General features: G+C 52.8%; 9 protein-coding genes across 9 annotated transcripts; 4 read left to right on the forward strand and 5 right to left on the reverse strand.

Annotated features, from left to right (window-relative positions):
• Positions 1-89: 89 nt before the first annotated feature.
• On the reverse strand, positions 90-848 carry J4E83_004695 (uncharacterized protein; the record flags this gene model as incomplete). The annotated part of the gene is made up of 1 exon (XM_049331621.1): positions 90-848. One exon carries the CDS (start codon positions 846-848, stop codon positions 90-92), a length of 759 nt encoding a protein of 252 aa, XP_049189395.1.
• A 672-nt stretch (positions 849-1,520) lies between these two features.
• Positions 1,521-2,076, forward strand: J4E83_004696 (uncharacterized protein; the record flags this gene model as incomplete). Its single annotated transcript, XM_049331622.1, has 2 exons — positions 1,521-1,739; positions 1,807-2,076. The coding sequence occupies 2 exons, from the start codon at positions 1,521-1,523 to the stop codon at positions 2,074-2,076; spliced, it is 489 nt and encodes a 162-aa protein (XP_049189396.1).
• A 160-nt stretch (positions 2,077-2,236) lies between these two features.
• J4E83_004697 (uncharacterized protein) lies at positions 2,237-3,268 on the reverse strand (the record flags this gene model as incomplete). Its single annotated transcript, XM_049331623.1, has 1 exon — positions 2,237-3,268. One exon carries the CDS (start codon positions 3,266-3,268, stop codon positions 2,237-2,239), a length of 1,032 nt encoding a protein of 343 aa, XP_049189397.1.
• Positions 3,269-4,083: 815 nt separating this feature from the next.
• Positions 4,084-5,601, reverse strand: J4E83_004698 (uncharacterized protein; the record flags this gene model as incomplete). Its single annotated transcript, XM_049331624.1, has 2 exons — positions 4,084-4,381; positions 4,691-5,601. The coding sequence occupies 2 exons, from the start codon at positions 5,599-5,601 to the stop codon at positions 4,084-4,086; spliced, it is 1,209 nt and encodes a 402-aa protein (XP_049189398.1).
• A 1,137-nt stretch (positions 5,602-6,738) lies between these two features.
• Positions 6,739-7,423, reverse strand: J4E83_004699 (uncharacterized protein; the record flags this gene model as incomplete). The annotated part of the gene is made up of 2 exons (XM_049331625.1): positions 6,739-6,954; positions 7,022-7,423. The coding sequence occupies 2 exons, from the start codon at positions 7,421-7,423 to the stop codon at positions 6,739-6,741; spliced, it is 618 nt and encodes a 205-aa protein (XP_049189399.1).
• A 2,865-nt stretch (positions 7,424-10,288) lies between these two features.
• Positions 10,289-13,367, reverse strand: J4E83_004700 (uncharacterized protein; the record flags this gene model as incomplete). Its single annotated transcript, XM_049331626.1, has 4 exons — positions 10,289-10,968; positions 11,061-11,123; positions 12,294-12,968; positions 13,127-13,367. The coding sequence occupies 4 exons, from the start codon at positions 13,365-13,367 to the stop codon at positions 10,289-10,291; spliced, it is 1,659 nt and encodes a 552-aa protein (XP_049189400.1).
• A 918-nt stretch (positions 13,368-14,285) lies between these two features.
• Positions 14,286-15,862, forward strand: J4E83_004701 (uncharacterized protein; the record flags this gene model as incomplete). The annotated part of the gene is made up of 2 exons (XM_049331627.1): positions 14,286-14,729; positions 14,777-15,862. 2 exons carry the CDS (start codon positions 14,286-14,288, stop codon positions 15,860-15,862), a joined length of 1,530 nt encoding a protein of 509 aa, XP_049189401.1.
• A 410-nt stretch (positions 15,863-16,272) lies between these two features.
• On the forward strand, positions 16,273-17,224 carry J4E83_004702 (uncharacterized protein; the record flags this gene model as incomplete). The annotated part of the gene is made up of 3 exons (XM_049331628.1): positions 16,273-16,368; positions 16,420-16,995; positions 17,054-17,224. 3 exons carry the CDS (start codon positions 16,273-16,275, stop codon positions 17,222-17,224), a joined length of 843 nt encoding a protein of 280 aa, XP_049189402.1.
• Positions 17,225-18,429: 1,205 nt separating this feature from the next.
• On the forward strand, positions 18,430-21,925 carry J4E83_004703 (uncharacterized protein; the record flags this gene model as incomplete). The annotated part of the gene is made up of 3 exons (XM_049331629.1): positions 18,430-19,097; positions 19,148-21,548; positions 21,599-21,925. The coding sequence occupies 3 exons, from the start codon at positions 18,430-18,432 to the stop codon at positions 21,923-21,925; spliced, it is 3,396 nt and encodes a 1,131-aa protein (XP_049189403.1).
• Between the last annotated feature and the right edge of the window lie 135 nt (positions 21,926-22,060).

Raw genomic sequence — 22,060 nt, forward strand, 5'->3', positions numbered from 1 at the left:
CTTGGTTGTGAGATGTGTTGCAGTGGTGTAAAGCAAAAGCCCACATGCGGAGGACAATTGGCGTACCCGATGGACCAGATGCGACACCTTCACTTCATCGCTGGAGCCAGCGCAATCGCAGAAAACCTCAGGTCTCCCCCCTTCTCAGACTCGATCCTCATCAAACGCCCAATACCCTTCTCCAACGCAGCCGGACTAAGCACATCCTCGTCCTCCCCCAACACACCCCGATCAAGCGGACCCATGCGCCCGCCCTCAAGTTCCCACAGGTGCCCATCTCTCGCCTTGACGAAAGCCACGAAATGCTGACCGGTATGCGCCTCCTCGATCTCTGCAGGTGGGGCAGAATCTCCCAGTTCCACGGCGTCTGCGTGAGCCTTCTCGAACGCGTCGGAGTCTTCGAGCACTCTCGCGCGCTCCCAGATGGGCTTTGGTAGCGCGTCTTCGCGGATCTGGTCTAGGGTTGAAGAGGGCTGGATGTGCTGTGCAGCGTCGCTGTTGAGCAGGCAGTGCACAAGGCCTATGCTGCCGCAAGCGTTTCCTATGGTCTGCTTGAACCATATGACGGGCTCGGCGTCGCCTTTGCCCTCGTACTCGGTCTTGTCCTTGTCTTCTGTTGTTCGGGCCTCGTCCCAGGTCGGTGTTAGAGGAATGATGACAAGTAGTGCTACCGCTGGTCGCGGGATGAAGCTCAACATGTCGGAGTCAGTGAGTGAGTAGATGTCGTAGAAAGAGAGCGCTGCCGTGTCCAGACCGAGGTCTTGAGCCAGATGGTTCATGACCTCTGGGTTGTTCTCAAGGACATTCCACATCTTCTTCGGCATCTTCTGCGGAATCTCTTGCGACATTTTGAAGGGAGTTGTGGTTGTCCAGAGATGCTGGGGGTTGAGACGAGCTGGCTGGTGTTTAGTAGACTTCGGGTGTGGAAAGGTTAGCCTTGATGAATATGCTGCTTCCTAGGCAGCGATCAGACGCGTCACAACGATATTCAGTGACAGGCAGCCATGCAGGTACGCTGCAGGTAAGTGGAAGGGCGTACAGGGCGGACAAAGGTGGGGAAGGATCAGGCCTGCCAAAAAGGGAAAGGCCCCGCGCTAACCCTGAGTTAGGCGCGGCTGGCGGGGCATCATTCAATCCCCGCGGTGGCAGCATCCCATCGAAGTTCAGACAACGCATCATCTCACAAAATTTACGTATGAAACTGCCTTGTGGGTACGTGATGTCCTTCTATAGTTGAAAGATGTCCTCCCGCAGTCATCTATTGGCGCGGACATCCGAGCAATCTGTAGGGGATACATGTTGCATCCGCCGGCTCTCCGCAGTAGTAAAGTCCAGCGCTTACATTTGAGCCTCTTCATCCACCACACTTATGTATATGACTGACCTAGAGTCTCTCGGCGTATCTCAGCTCACCTTTACCTAATACACCAGCGAGGAAGACACCCAACTCTACAACACCACTCCACATTCCAACTTTCGAGCTCACAATGGATGACGAAGCCCGACAAGCAATGGCAAGCATGAAGATGCCACGCCGCCCCATAAACTTTGTTTCCGCAAAGCAAGGCGAAATTCTCAAACTAGGTCAAATCACTTGCAGAGTCATGGAAGATGGATCGCGGACAGACAACCGCATAGGCTCTGCAGAGTTCACACTGCCTCCAAACACACCTGGGCCACCAGCACACTGGCATGAGATGCACGACGAGACGTTCCTTGTTACCAAGGGAATGGTTCGGGTACGTCTTTATCTTTCCTCCCATTCCATCCAGCTTCTGCAGATAACACAGCTAACCGTCCCCGCAGTTTCACGCACCCGACGGCGCCATTCAAGATGCCTACGTCGGAGACTACGTTACCGTACCCATCCGCGCACCCCACACCTTCTCGAACCCTACAAACGAAGAGTCCAAGTTCTTCAACACGTATACCCCCGCGTTTTACATCGATTACTTCAAGACACTGGCTGAGATAAGTAAGACGGATGAGAAGATGATGAAGGAGAAGAACATCGAGGTTATGGCGCGGTATGCGACACTGCCTGCAAAGGAGATGATGGAGGAGCAGAAGAAGTAAAGGCTGAGAACAGCTTCTCTGGAATGATATAAGAATAGTGCTAGGAATACAATCATGCGCATGCGATACGCAGGAAAAAGCTACAAACAGACGCCGGAGCCTTCAATACAATGAAGAAGTCTCCGCCCAAACACCGCCAGGGCCAGCCGAGCGCAACGTCTCAAATCACAGTCGTATCCCCCTCCTCATCCACTCTACAGATACTGCACTCCTGATACAACTTTGCGCAAAACTCCCTCACCGTCATGTCCGCACCCATATCCGTCCCAATAAGATGGTTCTTCATGCAATACCACACCCACTGCCCACCACTCGCCTCATCTCTTCTCAAATAGTTCTCGCCCGGGCTCCACGTATCCAAACTGAATGTTATGCCAGTGAGCTGCGGGCCCCGCGGCACGGTGTCAGAGTACTCCGTGCCGAGCATCTTGAGCGATTGGGAAGCATGGTACCAGATCCAAAGCGGGTTCCAGAGGGGATCACCGAGGGCTTTGGCGTCGAGAGTAAAGGTCTTGACGTTGGACATGTGTTTGAGTTGCTCGCGCATGCGGCGGCCGAGCGTCCAGGATGAGGATGTCATGGAGCGCGGGTCTGTGACGCCGAGCATGGAGGATGTTGTAACGAGCTTGAGAGAGCAGTTTTGCACCTTGGAGAGCAGATCGGGCGAGATGTTCCATACTCGGTTGTCCTGTGTTGATGGCGCGGGGAATGCAGATGGAGGGGTGCTGGTGGCGGGCTTGTAGGTCTGGGGCGTGACGCTGAAGTGGAAGGTCTTGCGCTTGCAGATCATGTCCATGTATTCGGAGTACACTTGCTTGTTCGCTAGGAATATCCATTTACTCTCGTGTCGTGCAGGCGATGATGTGGATGTGGATGTCCAGCGCGCGGGTCGCATCCAGTTCAGCGTTGAGCGCTGGGTTTCGTTGCGCGCTGGTTGCGGGTAGATGGGGTCGTCAAGGAAATGCTCGTACACCATATCCCGCAGCTCTTGTGGTAGGTCCAGGAACCGGAACGGCTTCTTGTTCTGGTATTGCATCTTGCGGTACTTTCTGAAAGCGACGAAGCATAGTAGGGGAAGTAACAATGCGAGGAGAGTTATCCAACCCTTAGGCTCAACGCCAGCAATATTGCATTCTGCAAGCCATGGCTGCCAGCGCGACAGCTCGCTCGTCTTTATCGATGCGGATGCCATGACGATGCTCGTGGTAAAGTGTGGGGTGCCGTGTAATTGAGCGTGCCTAGCACGCTAGCGGAATACGTGCGATGCGAGGAACACGATGGTGCCAGGGGCGCTGTCCAGCTTCCCTCACACAACGGAAACAGCGCGGGACTACGGGTATCGCGCGATGCTGAAACAATAGTCCTGCCTTCGTATACGGCAGTATCCAATCGCCGAAGCGTTCTGATCGGTCAGACAACAACTCCGAAGGGTGCCGCGTTGTTTGGCCGCTCGCACAAAGGGATCGTGCGCACACGCGTGATGCAAGACTGCGCGATGAGTCGAAATGAGATGATGGGTGGAGGTGCAAACAAGGGAGGTTGTGGAGGAATGCGCGAGGGGGAGAGACGCAGCTGAGTAAGATAATCAATACTGATGCCTTGCGGATACGACTGATGAGGCAACCTGAAACGGGTCGCCTTGCGCCGCAGCTGCTAACAACGACATCGCCACGTTGACACTATCGTCAGGTGGCACCGCGTCAGACATCTATCATCTCCGTACCTGACGCACGTGTTCGATCATAGGTCGCGCACATTAACGACGAGAACAGGAAAGGCACTTATTCGAATACGCGCACGATGGGCTTTGTGTATGTAGAATCTCGTTGTTCTGTTAATGCCTGGCTCAATGCACCTTGGAGGAAGGTGTATGCTACGTAACACGATGCAAGTCGTTCGACAAGACTTCCAACGAGTACTTCTTAGGTGTCTCTTAGTGCCATCTTGAAAATGGCTATGTCCGACGCTCGATTGGCGACTGAACGCCGGCACGCACCCTACTGTCGATCACTCCTTCCTGACCACCACTGCCACACCGATAGTCTCGAGGAAGCGAACTTCTGCAGACTGCTCAAGACGCTGCTTGAAACCCACACCATCGCCATATCCGACCGAACACACAACCTCAACTCGCTCTAGGTCTGGAAAGTCGGTCTTCGTCAGCTCTCCTAACCAGCTTGTGAGCTTGGACTTGCAGTCCCCGTCATCTGGCCCTGGAGACCTAGGGTGGGTGATGACTAGAGTTCGAATACCACGAGGTAACAGCTGAGACGGGCTGGAACCTGCAGGTCGCTGGAACTTGTGACTATCCACCAAAGCACATTCTGCAATCTGGATCCGCCGTAGCTGTTCGAAGGTTCTGACGTCCAGGCGAATAGTCAAAGCCTCGCTAAAACGTACAGGCGTTGCGTACGTGAAAATCAGATTCTCGACTGAACGTCCCCGACTAAGCAATGTCTGCACGACGTGTGGGTGAAATGATCCCGTATTCCCTGAGACTGAATGGCCGAAATCGTCTCTATCACCCTGAGGAAATCTGGTGTGGCCCACATCCCACATATACGAACCCAAAGTCAATGTATGAACGTTTGGGAGAAGATTGAGAAAACCTAACGCTCCCCGGAAATCGACGTCTTGAGCTTCGTTTCCAGCTCCTACTGTGAGAGATGTGATATTGGGGGCTTCGGCGTACTGTGACGGTGTCTCCAATCTTGCCCGGATTCCTATGCACAGGGCATGTAATGTAGGTAATGTAACGACCGACCAGTCCAGGTAACCATGAGAGAGGTAGATAGATGTAAGCTTCGAAAAGCAGGGTAGACGCACGAGATTTTCTACGGGAATCGGGAATCTTCCGAAGACATTCTTGTTGATTTCACCTTTCCGGTAAAATTGGCCATAGCCATCAGGATAGTCCAATTCGGTGTTGCAGGTGTATTCGTCCAGAGCGGTGATGGTCAAAGAACGCAACTCGGTGAGGCGAGCCAGAAGATCGCAAGCGAGGTTCTTCTCATCCACTTCGATTACATAGCTTCCGGGCTTGACCATTAGAGAGACGGGCGACACGCCGGAATACATAAGCTGTGGATACTCGACAGGTAACGAACGCGGCAGGAACCATAAGTCCTGAACTTTGGTAGCCAGGTGAGGCTTTTGTTTGATGGTCCAGAGAAACACGGCGAGAGCAGACTTGGTGGGACGGTCGAATGTGGACTCGTCATCTGAACCCTCTAAATATTCTGAATCTTGGTCCTCTGGACGAAGGTCGACAAAGCGGTAGAGGACATCCTGCGCAACCTCTGTGTAGCGCTTCGAGGCGCGCGCCAAAGAACATAGACCCTTGTAGTCTAGGCTCTCAGCCACTTGTATCATAATCTCGGTGGCGCATCTGTCAATGTGGCATTTGCTGGGTGTCGGGATGGAGCGGTTTTGCATCGCGAGCATATCGAGTGCGCTGGCGAGGTCGGCGTCGGGTGTCGAGGTCACTGACAACGCGGTACCTGAGGCGGGGTTCGAGAGCGCCATGGCAGTCGAATGGGCAGAAGAGACGATGCAGAGACTGATTTTGGAAGCAGCTCGGTGTTGGTAAGTGGTGAGAGACGAGGCGCGCTAGTGGTAGCAAACACGAGGGCATGGCGAAGAAGGGAAAGTGCGCTTGGACACCTTGTTCACCTTCACCACGGGATACGAGCGTGGACTTTTGGACATCAGGCAAAAGCCGGAAGACATGCATATAACCAGATCGAGTTGAGAAGGGAGTCGTTTCTATTTACAGTCTGGGTTGAGTCGAATGTTATCAATGCGGAGGAGTGAAAGACTTCACCACCGTAAATGTTCCGAAATTTTTCCGAGAGGGGAGAGTGTAACCACGAGCCGTATCCGACCGAACCCCTCTTCAGCGCTTCTTTATTAAGAAGACTATAGATCCGAGAAGAAGAAATGGGTATAACAAAGCAGCCGAATTCAGGTAATAAAGCTTCTTTGTACCGTATCGGACCTCTTGCACATGGAGACGCCGTGAAATATTCTCCAACTCTTCCCTGGATCGAGTCAGAGCGTGAGTTTGCTCTTTCATCTTTTTAGTTTGCTCTTTTATCTTTTGAGTGTGCTCTTTAATCTCTTTGGTCTCTTCAATCAACTTCCGTTGCTCTTCCATGAGTCTCTGGTGCCGGTTGCGCATAGCCAGGATCAACGGAATAGGCATGTTCCAAGGTTGCATTTCTTTGGTGTTGAAACGTTGAGCGGATTCTTGTGAGTCAGTAATGCCTAAGACCAGAGGTGAAGTACTCACTAGTAACGTTGGTTAAGTATAAGGTAAGGAGTGGGAAACACTTTCTAGAAGTAGCCTTTTATAGGTATGAGCGATTTGCGACAAAGGGATTTGTTACAGAATGTGATTTTGCACGAATTTCTAGTCTCTCTTGATTGCGCTGCTGCCTACGAATTATTCAGGGTGCGTGACCTGTTAACCATGGTACACAACCACCGAAGTTGCATCAAGACCCTTTGCGAACCTCAAGCACGGAAACGACCACGGAAAAGTCACGCCATGAAAACTTTGTATAGATACTGCGTGTATTTCTTAGACATTAGAAACTACCAAATTATTAGGTATTATCCACAACAATTACTTCCTCCCCCTATTACTGTCCCAAGGAAGGCTTAGTATCCAAGCTGACCCCTAACAGCACCAGCAACAAACTGCGCAGTGTGCGAGTCAGTGAAGAAGCCCTTGGGGTTGGCTACAATCTGCTTGACGTGGAAGCCATCAGCCTGGTCCTTCTGGGTAGTCGGGTTGATGACGCCAACGGTGAAGGGACCCTTGAGGCAGCCAACGGAAGTACGGCGCTCATCGGGACCGGTAGGGTTGGGGAAGGCCTGTGAGATGTGCGTTAGTAATCGTCTCAAGTATGCAGAATGCAAGAGGAAAAGGAGGTAAGCTTACAAGTCTGGGTGGTCCAGCCTTGCCCTTGACAGCCTCGTGGATGTGCGTCGCAGTGAGCGCAGGGGACTGGTAGTCTCCAGTTACACCACTGAGGGTGATGTTGTAGCAGATGGTGTTCTCAGCAATGTTGATGCCGTATTTGAAGAGGCCCTTGGCGCCGGGCTGACCGGGAGCAGGTGCGCCGGTGTTGGCGATGACCTGGTCGGGGGTGGCCTTGACGACGTATTCGGCGTCGAAGTAGAAGAGCTTCTCGTTCTTCTTCCAGCCATTGTCCTTAGCGTTCCATTTGGCGTCCCAGTCCTTCTTGCAGTCGGTCTTGTAGTCGTGCTTGCCGGCAGTGGGAGCGGCGAAGGCAAGGGGAGCGGAGATGAGAGCGAGGAGGGCGGGGGTGGTGAAATGCATGTTGGATGTTGTGTGAGTAGCGGAAGCTGTAGAATAGTATGTGGATGTAGTGAGGAGGATGTGAGATGCTGATGAGAAACAACTGAAGCTATCCTGTGCGGTCCTTTATACACATACGGCTCTCCACTTCACCATCAGAGCTCAACTTCATTTCCTTCTTGCCCTGGCCCGATGACATCGGTGGACGACGCACTGCAAGCATGGATCGGTGGTAAAGACTCTTGGAGATGGACACTGGTGTCTTGGTGAAATCTTCAACGTGAGTTTTGCCAAGTCAACAGTATGATTTGAGATCATTTCCGCCATGGCCGAGCCCGTACATGCGATGTAAGGCGTGACCAGCGGTATGGGTAGTGGTCTTGGTATCTCCATTTTGCTGACAGGATACCAGACGGAAGGAGTGAACCCCGATGCGAGGCTGCCGTCTGCATGGATCTGGCCAACGAGAGTTGAGCCCATTAGAAACCTAGCATGTGCGCCCAATGAGCACAGCGCTCGAACGAGCCGTAGAAGACGCCGTCCACCGTCTTGGTAACGGAAGATCCCATACTTTTGCAAGGCGAGCTTGCATCCATCAAGCCCACGATCGCCCCCAAGATATCGCCTAGCTATCTTGGTGCGGGTAGAGTAAGATCCGTAGTCTTACCCCAGCTCCTGATCGGGCTTACTCCTTCACCAAGTCTTCCTTTTTGAGCCATGATCTACCTACCCGCGTGGCTGTGCTGACTGAAAAGGACTACGTGCCCAAGGCGCTAGCTCGCGTTGGCCTTAATGTCGACCAAACGTACTCGTAAGGCGCTATCGTTTCCCCAGAGATTTGAAATAGACCTTCGGGTCTCGATTGATGTTGACGTTGGTGTCCGCAGCGGAGAAGTTTAGTGAACTTCTTAGATACTCTTGGCTGCAGCACCGTGGGTGCCCTGGAAGGGTGCCACTCATCACTGAGTTGTCCGATGTGGTGAAGCAACGTTGCTCATTCATCGCAATCTGCTGTAATGCCGTGTATGGGTGGTAAACTGTCAGACTTTAGTTGTGATGTTCAGGAAGAAGAAGCTCCCGGTGCTTCCAGCTGACAGGATGACATCACCAATGTGCCAATGCCAAGACCCACCCGATAGCGGCCTGTTCTCCGCCTTTCCTCCTCACGCTTTCCGCGCACTACCGAATTGACAAGCCGGGGACCGGATCTCTAGCAACACGACGGCCCAAATGCCCAGACAACGCTGCTCAGCCGTACTGGCGTCCTGTTACGTTTTCTTTCAACGATAAGAGCAAAACTTCAAATGATCAATCGGCCTTCGCCAACAAGTGCAAGCATTATCACTACGTATCTTTTGAAGAAACCGACTCGCTTGGGAGGTTCAAGGGCCTCTAGTTTCCTACGTGAGGGCTGAGAGATACAATGAGAAGGATGCTAGCGCTAGATGTGATACACCAAGAGCTTGCTTGGTTGGAGACAAAAAAGAATCTAGAAAAGGACTGCTGGTTTCAGGAAGGGAGCAGTCTAAGTCAATCACAACGCCAATAGTTCACGAAAAGCATGTTAATGTCAACAGAAGATTAATATCAGCCTAAGATTGTAGCTACGTAGACAAACCGAAAACTCTCAGATCGTACCTCTCAGCTCTCTTCATCCTTCCGCACTACTCAAGCGATGTCGACACAAGACAAATGAGATATCAGCAGATCACTAAATGCGCCAAGCTCGAAGACATCGATCGTGCTACCCCTAGAAAGCGACTGCGCGCGTTGGAACTGCAGGTGAAGCGGGTGTCCTTGGTGATGGAGCCACGGAGGCAGGCAAAGAGCTCTGCGACGAAGCTGAAGAGCCAGACACTCAAGGGGGCGAATTCTCTTGGGAACCATCAGGCGTTCCATCGCGACAATATGCCAATTTTCTCTCCTCTGAGGACGCTTACAACAACTCATGCGCCTTTCGGTGGGACAACGCCACGGACGACTTGATCTGGGGTCTCCACGAGGTAATGTTTAGAATGGCGTATGCATCTGCCTCTGGTAAGTACTGAAAGGCCCCATAAGGTCGTCTCACCCTTCCTTCACAATATGGAAATCTGACAGGGGTATACAGATAACGAGACAGGCCCTGCGTTGACGTGGACGTACACAGGCAGTGGTTTAGTGTACAAAGCAGAGTACTTGGCGTTTTGGATCGCCATTGGCTCTATGCTAGTTGGCTTACTTGCTTCGATGAGTCTACTCTGGGGCTACTGGCATCTGAAAAGGGAAATTAGCCTGAGTCCGGTCGAGACGGCCCGAGCACTTGCAGAGACTGTTCTCTTGCCGCCCTCGGGTAGCCATGATATGACTGTTGAACAACTGTTGAAGGAGTTTGGTGATCGAAAGGCTAAACAAACAGTGACCGCGGGAGTGGTGTGACGTTTGTCGGGTGTTGAAACTTGAGCTAGATTTGTATCCAGACAAGGAAATCTGTAGAAGGCTGTGAACAGTCACATCACTGTCGCGCGAATATCTCCGTTGGCACGACGATATCATACATCCCACATCAGTCGCTATCCCCTCTCCTAGGTCGCGTTACTACTGAAGTTCCCAATAAACACAATCAGAACAGCACAGTACGCTGCGGTCGCGGCAAAGAGCTCGGCTCGCTTTGCCTTTGTGAGAAGACCCATCGACGCAGCGAACAACAGTGAGAAGACGATCAAGAGGCCAATGTTGAGGAACGTGCTGGAGCGAGTATTTTTCCACGTTATGCGATACATGATGAAGACAGGTGTAGCCAGCAGAAAGATGATGATGAGTACAACAACCAGGATAGCGACTTTCTCAATTCGGTCCATATGCGTATAGCGCCAGTAAGGATTGGGGAATCCCCTCGGCGAGTTATCAATGAAGAACTAATCGCGAGAGGTCAGCAAGCTTTCCTCGTCCCCAGTGTATGATTAAAACACTCACGGCGACCATTCTCTCAGGCAGTCGGATAATGATTTCATCAATCCAGCTATCAAGCTTTCCAGTCTCATCTTTCGGCTTCAAAGTGATCAGATCGTCCTTCATTTGGACGAAGAATGTCTCTCGCACGTTCGACAGAGGTTTCGTAATCCAATACCAGAAACGCATGTTTGACCAGTCACGATTGCTGGGCCGCTGAAGTTCATTGAGCTGAGATGCTTTTAGCAAGATCCTGTCGTATCTGATGAGACGGTCTTCAATGTTAGCTAAAAGTATGGCTCTATCACTTATGATCGAAGTATCGCTCGGCTGTTCATCTTTATCTTGATCTGGTACGTGAGCTGCATTGTTGCTTGCCTCACCGTTGGAACGAACGGTCGGTGGGCGTTTCCGTTTAGCTTGGTACTCTTGCCAAGCAGCATCTCGATCAGCTATTCGGGAGCTGACACGGAGCTTCTCCGTCGGATCATCAGAGAAGGCATGACGATCATCCAGATTCTTGAGGTCTTCTTCCAGTTCGCGTAACTGATCCTGGAGCTCGAGGATGACGCGGGAGTGGAGGTAGCCAAAACGACGGTAGATCGAGGTACTCGGCTCACCCGAATGGAAAGCTGCTTGCATAGGGTAGCCATGTGCGTGGTAACCATATCCTGGAGGCGCGTAATGACTTTAGCAGATCTATCGCTCGCTGTCGTTCAGAACGTACCAGGAGCTTCCCAAATCTGCTTCAGCATTTCCTGGATCTCCTTCGCTGGGTCTTCATTAGATGCTAAAAAAAGTCGTCAGATGTTTCTAATTCGCGGTCAAAGGCAAACACGCAACTACCTTGTGTCCCAGTCCCCAGTTCGAGAGTATTCATATCAATGGCACTAGAGGGAAATCCAGACTCGGCCATCTCGGAAAAATCAAATGACTAACAGAGGAAAGCCAAGAGTTCAAAATGTGAGAGCAGAAGCAGAGGATGTTATGCTTGACCTGAGTTTCGCTGAGGTGATCGCTCCGATAAATAGAGTGGCGTAATGGTGTGACAACCTGCAGATGCGCAATGCAGACATGGCCCCGGGGCGAAAATTCCTTTCGCTAAGCCATGCGTGCTCACCATCAGTCGAACCATTCGTGCTCTCGAGACGATACCGGAGCCGTGACACATGTGATGCGGTGAATCCTTGACCTGGATTCGTCCCTGTAGACATTTCCTGATCCTCGATCATTGTTACAACCATCGGATGGACCATGTCTGGAGCCGAGCTTACTCCAGGCTATTGTTAGTGCGCATGATGCTGAATCAACCAGCTGAAACCGGCGCGACATATGATTACGGTCAGCCCCATATGAGGTCCGGATAAAGTCCTTTTGCATGTGCGTTCAGCCACCGTGGGGGCTATCCGCGCACGCATACGCACATAAGAAATTTCGTAGAAGAGCAGCGATTCGGGTGACCGCAGTCAATTTGGAGGCGGTACACTGTCAGGAATACAAAGCAGTGCTATTGTTTCATGAAGAAGCGTCGAGGCAGGGTACACTAACACAGATCATGATGTAGACATTAGCCATGGCCACTATGGTGCTGTGCATCCAATGCTGAAGACATCTAGCTCGCATATCTCCCAGTAGAGAATCATTAGAGAACGCGATAGAAGACGAAGAACGAACACGCTCATGACCGCTGTAAATGCAATACAAAACAACTCGCTCGAACGCTTCGCTACAAAAGACAGACAGGAAACAACAAATTAAGCCTCCGAGATGCAATCGAGGAACGACAGTATGCATGGTCGTGAGATGGGGACGCGTGAAAAAGAGAGCTGAAAAACGCGAGCGGGTGTCCTCAAACGAATCTAGTCGTGATAACTCCCCGCTGAGAAAAAAAAAACGTGATGATGGAAGGTACGAACAAGCGTACAGATATACGATGAGCCAAGTTGGCGCTGATATTAACAGCACCTGCCACTCTTGCTCTTCTGCGCCCGATTGATGTCTTCTTCCCAATCTTGCTGATGTCCAGCGACGTTGGGTGTAGTAGGGAAGCCCAGCCAGCTTCGCCTCTTGTCACCAGTGCCTAAGCGGAAGCTTCCATTACCCGTTCCAGGGTAATCGAAGTATCCAGCGACATTCCCGTTGTTGTCCATGGCAGGGGTGACACCAGCCATGGCGTATTGCCGTTGCTCTTCCTCGAGCTTCTTCTGCTGCTGTTCCACCAGCTTGCGAGTGATGACGCGAAAGACTTCGTCTACACCCTCGCCATCTTTGGCGCTGATCTCGTGGCAACAGTCCCAACCGAGGTCTTGTCCCCAGAAGCCGCTCGACCGGTTGCTCTGTGGCGACGCCATACCGCTGTGGAAGGCTGCCGGTACAGAGCCCCAGCCGCTTGCTGCAGCACTGTGTGGTTGTCCGTTCTGTGTGGGGTGGAGGTTCTCGGCGACGTATTCGATGCAGCGCTCGAAGGGCACTTTTCGCTTGGTGGGGTCTTCGGCTACGACGTCTGACTTTGTTCCTACAACGTGGAGGATCACGTCCTCTCCGAGATTTGTCTTGAGTTCCTTGAACCAGCGGCCCATCTCCTCGAACGAATATGGATCGGTGATGTCGTAACATAGTACTGCAGCATTTGCGCCTAGAAGAAAACGTTAGTTCTGCGCTGAAGGTTTGCTGATAGTAGACGATCCGAACTCGGCTGCCGAATGTGGGGTATCCAGATAGCGGAAAGAGACCCGATGTGTATCGCGACAGAAAATACTAGTTGGTCTGACGAAAAGGACGATAGTAACGTACCCCTATAATACAGCTTGGATATGGACCGGAAGCGCTCCTGGCCCGCGGTATCCCATATTTGTAACCGAACCACTGTGGAGGTGTCGATATCCACAACCCTCTTTGTCAAGAAGGAAGCACCCACGGTGGACTGTGTCGTGGGAGGCGTAAAAGCGTTTTTGACATATCGGTGGACGAGAGAAGTTTTTCCAACTCCTTGGCTACCGAGGACCACGATCTTTGCTTCCAGGCTGTTGGACATGTCGCCGTATTACGCCAAATCTATTTGTATACGTCGGTGTTGGCGGTGCAGGGATGGGGCGGCAGGCGGTGTTGTGGGGTCGGCTCAGATATGCGCGGTCGCGGTGCCTCGGAGCAAGAAAGAAAGGAAATGCGTGGGAGGCGGCGGGAGAACAAGTTGCATGGCGAGCAGTGAGAAAGAGTCGCCGGCAGATGTGAGAAGAGGCAGAGGATTGACGTAGAGGGTATCTGAGAATATTAGGCAGGAGGTGAGTGCCCGAATGACAGCCCAGCTGCGTTTGGCGCTTGCACCGATTCTCTTGGCTAAGGGAGCCATGTGACAGGCGCCTCAAGCCAATGTGAATCAGATCTGAGAAGGGTGCGTCCCAGATGGGAATATGAATGCCCATCGTGATCGCAGCCCTGGGGACTGATAATCATCCAGGGGATGACGCGCCATGTTGATGCTGTGTGTCGGGCAGTCAACAATGCACGTCATGCCCAGCCAGCTGTCTCTTCCCCGCGTTTCGGAGCAGCACGGAGTCTTCCACGCGACCGACGAGAACGTTAATACCTACCCCAACTAAGCTCCCTCGACGAACGACAGTCCCTGGCCGACACATATATCCTCAAGAAAACCGCCTGCGAAGGACCGAGACGGGATGCCTAATGCGACAAGCCCGGAATCGATCTCGCCTCGATCTCATGAGCTAGGGTGCTAACTCAGGTGCGTCTCCGCGACCAGCATCCGAAGCCCGCGGGGATGAATGTACCGAGCTATTACCCCAAACATGCTGCCGTCACCAACCTGGCCCTTCCGCTCGTCCAAGCCCTCTAGTGTCTGGAAATAACCTAGACCGGCTCCATATATTTTCTGGCCTATCTTCGCGTCTTGATTACCTGCCCTTCAACATTTCGCGCTCGACACACCGCCGCCACGATGAACCACGACAGCAACAACACCCAGAAAGTGAAGCTCACCGGCGAGCAGGTCGCCCAGCACAACAACGCCGAATCATGCTGGGTCATCATCCACGGCCGCGCCTACGATGTCACCGAGTTTCTGCCTGAGCATCCCGGAGGCCAGAAGATTGTCCTAAAGTATGCTGGCAAGGATGGCACTGAGGCATTTGAGCCAATCCACCCGCCCGACACGCTCGACAAGTATCTCGACAAGTCCAAGCACTTGGGCGAGGTGGACATGAACACCGTCAAGGAAGAAGCGAAGGAGATCGATCCTGATGAGGAAGCGAGGCAGGAGCGCATTGCGCGCATGCCAATCCTGGAGCAATGCTACAACCTGATGGACTTTGAGGCTGTTGCGCGCAAAGTCATGAAGAAGACAGCATGGGCATACTACTCCAGTGGTGCCGACGATGAAATCGTAGGACTATCTCACCGACTGCCATTATTTGAGCTGACTTTTGGCAGACACTACGCGAAAACCACAGCGCATTCCACAAGATCTGGTTCCGACCACGCGTACTCATCGACGTCGAGAAGGTCGACATGTCCACCACAATGCTCGGCACCAAAGTCGACATCCCCTTCTATGTCACCGCGACAGCGCTGGGCAAGCTCGGTAACCCGGAGGGAGAGGTCGTCCTTACGCGCGGCGCACACAAGCACAACGTTGTCCAGATGATACCAACACTAGCGTCATGCTCGTTCGACGAGATCATGGACGAAGCAAAAGACGGTCAGGTCCAATGGCTGCAGCTATACGTAAACAAGGACAGGGAGGTCACAAAGCGTATTGTGCAGCACGCCGAGAAGCGCGGCTGCAAGGGTCTCTTCATTACCGTCGACGCACCGCAGCTCGGTCGTCGCGAGAAAGACATGCGGAGCAAGTTCGACGATGTCGGCAGCAACGTCCAGAGCACCGGCGGCGACAATGTGGATCGTAGTCAAGGCGCCGCACGAGCCATCTCGTCCTTCATTGACCCGAGCCTTAGCTGGAAAGATATCCCGTGGTTCAGGAGCATTACCAAGATGCCAATCATTCTCAAGGGTGTACAGTGTGTTGAGGATGTTATTCGCGCTGTCGAGGTTGGCTGTGATGGTGTTGTCCTTTCCAACCACGGTGGTCGTCAACTCGATTTCGCTCGCTCGGGTGTCGAAGTACTCGCTGAGGTTATGCCGGTTCTTCGCGCACGCGGCTGGCAAGATCGCATCGAAGTGTACATCGATGGCGGTATTCGACGTGCGACAGACATTATCAAGGCTGTCGCACTCGGCGCCAAGGGTGTAGGCATCGGTAGGCCTTTCCTTTACGCCATGTCTGCATACGGTTTGCCAGGTGTCGACCGTGCTATGCAGCTACTGAAGGATGAGATGGAGATGAACATGCGCTTGATTGGCGCTTCAAGCATTGCGGACCTGAACCCTTCGATGCTCGACACAAGAGGGCTCAGCATGCACACTGCTACCGTGCCTCATGACACTTTGGGCATGAATGTCTACGACCCGCTCATCGGCCCTCAAGAGAGTGTTGTGAAGGAGAAGTCTAAGTTATAGAGGAGCTTGTGATTGTATTGTATATATATCTAGGCGCAACACATTTCTTCAAATATGGTCAATCGATCCTTACAGCGAGATGCCGTCTTTGAACCAAGTCAAAACATATTTGGACTATCCATCCCTCCAATATGTGCCATTATTCACAGCTCTGCGCTATCAAGTATGCCCATGTGGCATCCTTTGTCCGCATCGTGACTACGCGTAGACGCGTTCGGCGAGTGGGGAAGGAGCGCCCGGTGGACCTTCCGATCGTCAAGCGTCCTTGAACCACGGGTTGCTCCTTCCACTTCAATCGCAGCACGCCTCATCCATTCACATTATCGCACCTTATTATTTCACATATCCCCGCCTTTGAATCGCCTTCGCATCATCGCTTTTACTTTTTGATTATATCTTGATATTATTCCATGGGCGCTCCTGACGTTGCAGCGCAGCCCGGCGCTGGCTGGGACGAGGCGCAATGTACAGCAGCACTCGCGCAACTGGAGCAGCTCCAGGCGCAGGTGAGGATCGCATGCCACCTTCTCTGGATAAGTTATGTTAATATGCGATAGATCAGCGACATGCGCCTAGCCATCCCCCGCATCATCGAGCCCTTCCACCGCCCTCGCAGTTCCGCGACGTATAAACTCTACGCTGACGGCGTACTCGGTTCACAGAAGAACCTCGATTCCCTCAAGAGCCAGTGGAAGTCACCAGAATTACAGAGCACGTTCGAACACGTCAAGCAGAGCCTCGGCGCAAATGCGGATTTGTCGGAAAGCGTCTCGATACCTTCTCATGGCTGGACGGAAAGAGCACGGAAGGCGAAGGAGTCGACGAAAAATCAGGGAGGGGACAATAAAGAGGATACCGGTGCTATCGTCACTGACGAGGATATCGAGAGGATTGTGGTCGAGTTCAGGAAGGCGCATCCGAATCTCAAGGTGGAGACAAATGATGAGGATCGCAGCATCCAGACACGCTTCGTATCCGGCTCCGTCATGTTGAAATTCCGCGTTGGCATCGAGCGCGACACGAACGGACGGCACAAACTCAACGCAGAGTGTTTGGGGACTACGGAGCCCTTTTTAGCTATCACAAGATGTATTGCATCACGGTCGAACTCAGATGATTTGAAGTATCTTTTGGTATGTACATGGGATTGTGTGGCATGAGCATGTTTTGGGTGGATGCTAATTATTACAGGATATGATTGCTGCGTACAAGACTGTGAAAGGAACGTCGTGTGCCAAATGCGGAAAACTTCTGGATGACTCGGCGTTGACGCCTACCGCGAGACGAAGTAAACAAGTTGCCGTCGGAAACGAAAGTCCAGATACGGTCTGGGTGGCACTCCACGAGGCTTGCATTGAGTAAATCCAGATGGCACTCACGTCGATCTAGTGCGAGCTCATCTCACATAGGGGGGCGGGATGTGAAAGAATGGCTCCCCCTGGCCAAACTCGTTGTCGACATCACCACCCCATCTTCGCGGCAGATACTGCATGTCATGATGCCACTGGCCGAACACGTTTCTCATCGCCTGGGGGTAACAGTTCCATTCGCTGTTTCTGTATGGCTCTGGTTGCCAAATCGCATCTGTCCACATATCCAGGCTTGGCTCTGTGTACTGTCGAGTCCGGAAGTCGTAGCACTTGTCTTTACCTCGTCCACCGAGAATGCTGTCTTGGGTCCACGGAGCGAATTTCGAGCTATTAAAGCCGAAAGGATGACGTCCGAATCCGGGCTGATGGCCATATCCCGCCCATTGATTTTTGTGTGGACGATTGGACACGCAATCCGTCTTGCGAGCCCCAAACGCAACGTACATGTCTGGGCCCTCGTTTTTGAATATATCCTTGAGGCGTCCGCGAAATGAGCCATTCCTTCCGTCCTTTGGCCATATAAATGCCTTTGATGGTTTGACATTATGGAGCTTCCGGCCATCTTGGTACCATCCTCGCCAGTACGGTTCACGAACGTATCGAGCTGCTTGTGGTTTCGATCCGCACTTCCGCCCGGTTTCCGTGAAGTAGGGAGGTCTCGGCAGAATATCAGGCATGTTGAAGATGTCTTAGTAAAGGGACTGTTTCCTTCGAGGAAAGTATAGTACCTTTAGCGATGGACAACCGCCTTTGTAGAGATGATACTGTCAGTCGTTTGCTAGCGAAGATTGCAGATACAAGATAATTATACACAGTATGGCAGAGACAGAGCGTGTGTATAGTCGTTTGCGTGCCGCTACTACCTAGCATACAAAGTTTTATATCATTCGGTCATGCACCCGCTCGCATTTGGCTCATCTTTGAACTGCTGGGTGTGGCCATGCGCCTGCTGTGCCAACTTTTCATCAAGCTTCTAAACCCTACTCTCACCAAATGGATGTGAAGCATCTACGTGACGGAGATCGTAATTCAATCTGTTGATGCTTTGAGAAGACGAGATGATACTAGTCCTTTCACACGACGCGGTACCTGAAAGACAGGGATCGCGAGGGTCCGAGCTCTTAAGCTTGAACAACGCGATCTCGTTTCTCCAGGTTTGTTTTCGGGACCATCAACAACACCGCCCAACACACCACCATGTCGCTCTTCGGCAATCTTGGAGGCTCGCAGCCCGCCTCTACTGGCGCATCCGGTGGAGGACTGTTTGGAACCGCACCCGGCGGATCAGGCGGTACTGGATCAAGCTTGTTTGGCAACCTGGGCGGAGGCACTTCGAATGCGCAATCTGGTACGACACAGGCACCAAGCTCTGGAGGCTTAGGAGGCGGACTTTTCAGTGGATTGGGCGGAGCAAAACCCGCTACGACCACGACATCCTCACTGTTCGCTGGCGCCGGATCGACTTCGCAGCCGCAAACACAAACGCAACCCAGCAGCCTTGGGCTGTTCAACAACACGGCGTCGCAATCAACAACCAACAACGCGCAACAAACGAGCGGATTCGGTCAATCGTCTCTCTTCGGCGCTACCTCGAACCAGCAGCAACCCCAACAGCAGCAGCAGCAGCAACAGCAACAGGGCACGTCACTGGCCCAGGCAAACGCTGGCACCGGTCGCTCAGCCCATTTCGATAATCTGCTCGAGCGAGGGCGAAAGCGCAATGCTGGCGAGAATGGCACGACCAACTTCGACGAGCTGCCGTCCCTGCAGTTGGGCCTTGGGGACATCGCACGCAAGGTGCGCAACCTGGGCGCTGGCGGTCCCTCAGCCGACCAGGTTCAGGACCGCTCCCAAGATCGCGCTGCGTAAGTTGAACACAACTCGTGACATGTAATCTTATGCTGACTGCTTCCAGACACTACCTACTCTCCGCCTCAGGCGTGAAGATGGGTAGCACCCTCCGCGACCTCAACCAATTCTCTTCGCAGGCCGGACTCGCTGCACCTGGTCAGGCACAGAACCTCTTCGATAACGACGTTGACGGCTACATTTCCAACTTGCACTCGCAATCAACCCTGGCACTTATTCAGGAAGGACTCGAGCAATCTAAGCGCGACTTCGACACGTTCCTCGAGGACAATGTTCAGATTGAATGGGACAAGCAGAGGCAAAGGATCTACGAACACTTTGGGCTTGGTCGACAGAGCGAAGACATGGCAGCATCCCAGAGCGGCGCATTCGGCAGCACAGCTCGCGGAGCTTTTGGACGCGCAACAGGACGCAAGGGTCGTTCTATGGGTCCCAATGGTGCATCTGTCAACGGAAGATCGACCTTTGGAGCATCTGCTGCTGGACCGCCTGTTCTGGGTGCTTCCCAGAGCGTTCTTGGTGGGCGCGATTCTTCCGACAAGTCAGTCATGGGCGGACAAGCTGCTCCGCAGGATCGATACGCTCGTGACAAGCAAGAGAAGTTTATGGAAGAGGTCAAGAAGCTCAACGAGTCCAGGCTGCGGGAGAGTACATTCTCGGTACTTCATGCGTTCTCTGATGTAGAGATGGCTGCCGGTACAGAATACTCGGAGCAGTTCACACGCGCCTACGAAACGCTCATCTCCATCACCGGCGAGAAGACCGAACTCGAGGCATCCAACCCTGGCTCGAACCAACCGAAAGAGCGAAGTTTCGCCAGAGACTACCTGGACGAACAATCAAACTCTGCTGCTAGCGTTCGCATGCGCAAGCGCATACTCGACGGGTCTCGAAAGTACCTTGAAAGCAGGTTCCTGGAGCAGGTGGAAGACGTCCTACGGAGAAACCCCGCGGAGGCGCTTGTTGGTGGTGTTCCCTCAATGCTCAACAAGATCCGAGGCTTCGTGAGAGCAAAGGCTGCATTCAAGGAGCTTGGCGCAGACACTGAGCTATTCCAACGGATAGGCGAAGCCGGTGAAGAGTTTCCCTGGATCATCATATTCTTCCTCCTGAAGGGTGGTCTGCTTGCCGAGGCTGCTGAATATGTACGAGAGAAGAGGAACTTCTTCCAGAACACCGACCGAAACTTCCAGGCGGCGATATCCCAATACGCCAGCGATCCGGACCGAAGACTGAACCCCGATACGCAACAGAAGGTCGCTCACACACATGCCCAGAGGACCCGCTTGAAGACGCCAGAGGACCCTTACCGACTGGCTTGCTACAAGATCGTTGGTCGATGTGATATGAGCAAGCGCAACCTGGAGCCGATCAGAGAGAACATGGACGACTGGGTATGGCTGCAGTTCAACCTGGCTCGCGAAGGCAACCGCGCTGAGGAGAACGCCGGCGAGATCTTTGGCTTGGAAGAATTGAGAACAGTTATCAAAGACATCGGCCAGCGCCACTTCATGAACGACGACGCTGAATCCTCGGGCGGCTATGGAGTTTACTTCTATCTCGCCACCCTGGCTGGTCTGTTCGAGCCAGCTATCAACTACTTGTACACCCACAACTACGTCTCGGCGGTTCATTTCGCAGTCGCTCTAGACTACTACGGCCTCATCCGCGTGTCGGACTGGACGACTGCAGGTGGAGAGATTATGACCTTCACTACTCGACAACAACCACAGCTCAACTTTGGACGCATCGTCGGCCACTACACAAGCGACTTCCGTGCTGCACGAGCTGATGCTGCGGCCGACTACTTGGTGCTGATCTGCATGAATGCGGATCTACCAGGCGAAGCAGGCCGACAACAGGCAGAACTCTGCCATGAAGCTCTTCGCGAACTTGTTCTTGAGACGCGCGAGTTCTCTACCTTGTTGGGTGACGTCAAATCCAACGGCGAGACGACACCAGGTCTCATCCAGGAACGCGTGCCTTTGCTCAAGCTGGACGGCGAGATGGGCTTGTTGAACACCATCACCAGCGAAGCCGCGAGGATGGCAGACGACAACGGACGCATCAACGACGCCATTCTACTCTGCCATCTTGCTGGCGAGTACGACAGTGTCGTAACGATCCTGAACCGCGCGCTGGCTGAGGCACTCTCTGTAGAACTCGGTCAAGAGCCTCTCCGTCTGGAGCCGTTGAAGCCGCGTCTGACAGCTGCGGAGTCACAACAGCAGCAACAGCAACGAACTGATCTGACTTCGTCGAGCTTGAGCATGCTGGGAACAGACGATCCTGTCGAGCTCGCGCAGAAGGTTCTTGCGTTGTATGACGCGAACAGCCTATGGTGGAGGAAGGTGTCGCAGATGAACCGCGACACAGTTGGAATACTATTTCAGCTCAACAACGCGAAGAAGATCATTGAAGCCGGCGACTTCATGGCCGCACTCGGCGTAAGTTATCACATCACTGTCTCTCACAGTCAGTCACTAACATTCCGCAGCAAATCGAAAACCTCCGCATCCTTCCCCTGTCCGCCAACGGCAATGTCAGCGACATCCGTGCCACCGCCAACAGCTTCAACTCATACCCACAAGAGATCTCACGCAACATTGGCAACGTACTTCTCTGGTGCATTGGCTGCTGCTCGAGACATCGTGAGCGTCTTCTGTCCGGACAGTTCGAGGACAAGATGCGCAAGGTTCTCGCCGATCAATTGCTTCAAAAGGCGAAGGACCTTATGGTCTTTGCTGGTTTGATCAAGTACAAGCTGCCACCGAGGGTGTTCGAGACGCTGGCAAGGGAGGGTCAGGAGGTTGGTGCTTTCTAGAGTTGAGATGGTAATGATAGATGTCAATTAGTTGGAGTCTTTGGATTTGGCAAGGCTGTAATAGCATGTGCTTGGAAGCGCTTGGGTTCATGAGTAAAAGGTGATTGAGCATCTGCACAGCGATTGGGCATGTTT

Source organism: Alternaria metachromatica (assembly GCF_023757995.1).
Source record: "Alternaria metachromatica strain BMP 0045 chromosome Unknown scaffold_8, whole genome shotgun sequence".
Classification (NCBI taxonomy): Eukaryota; Fungi; Ascomycota; class Dothideomycetes; order Pleosporales; family Pleosporaceae; genus Alternaria; species Alternaria metachromatica.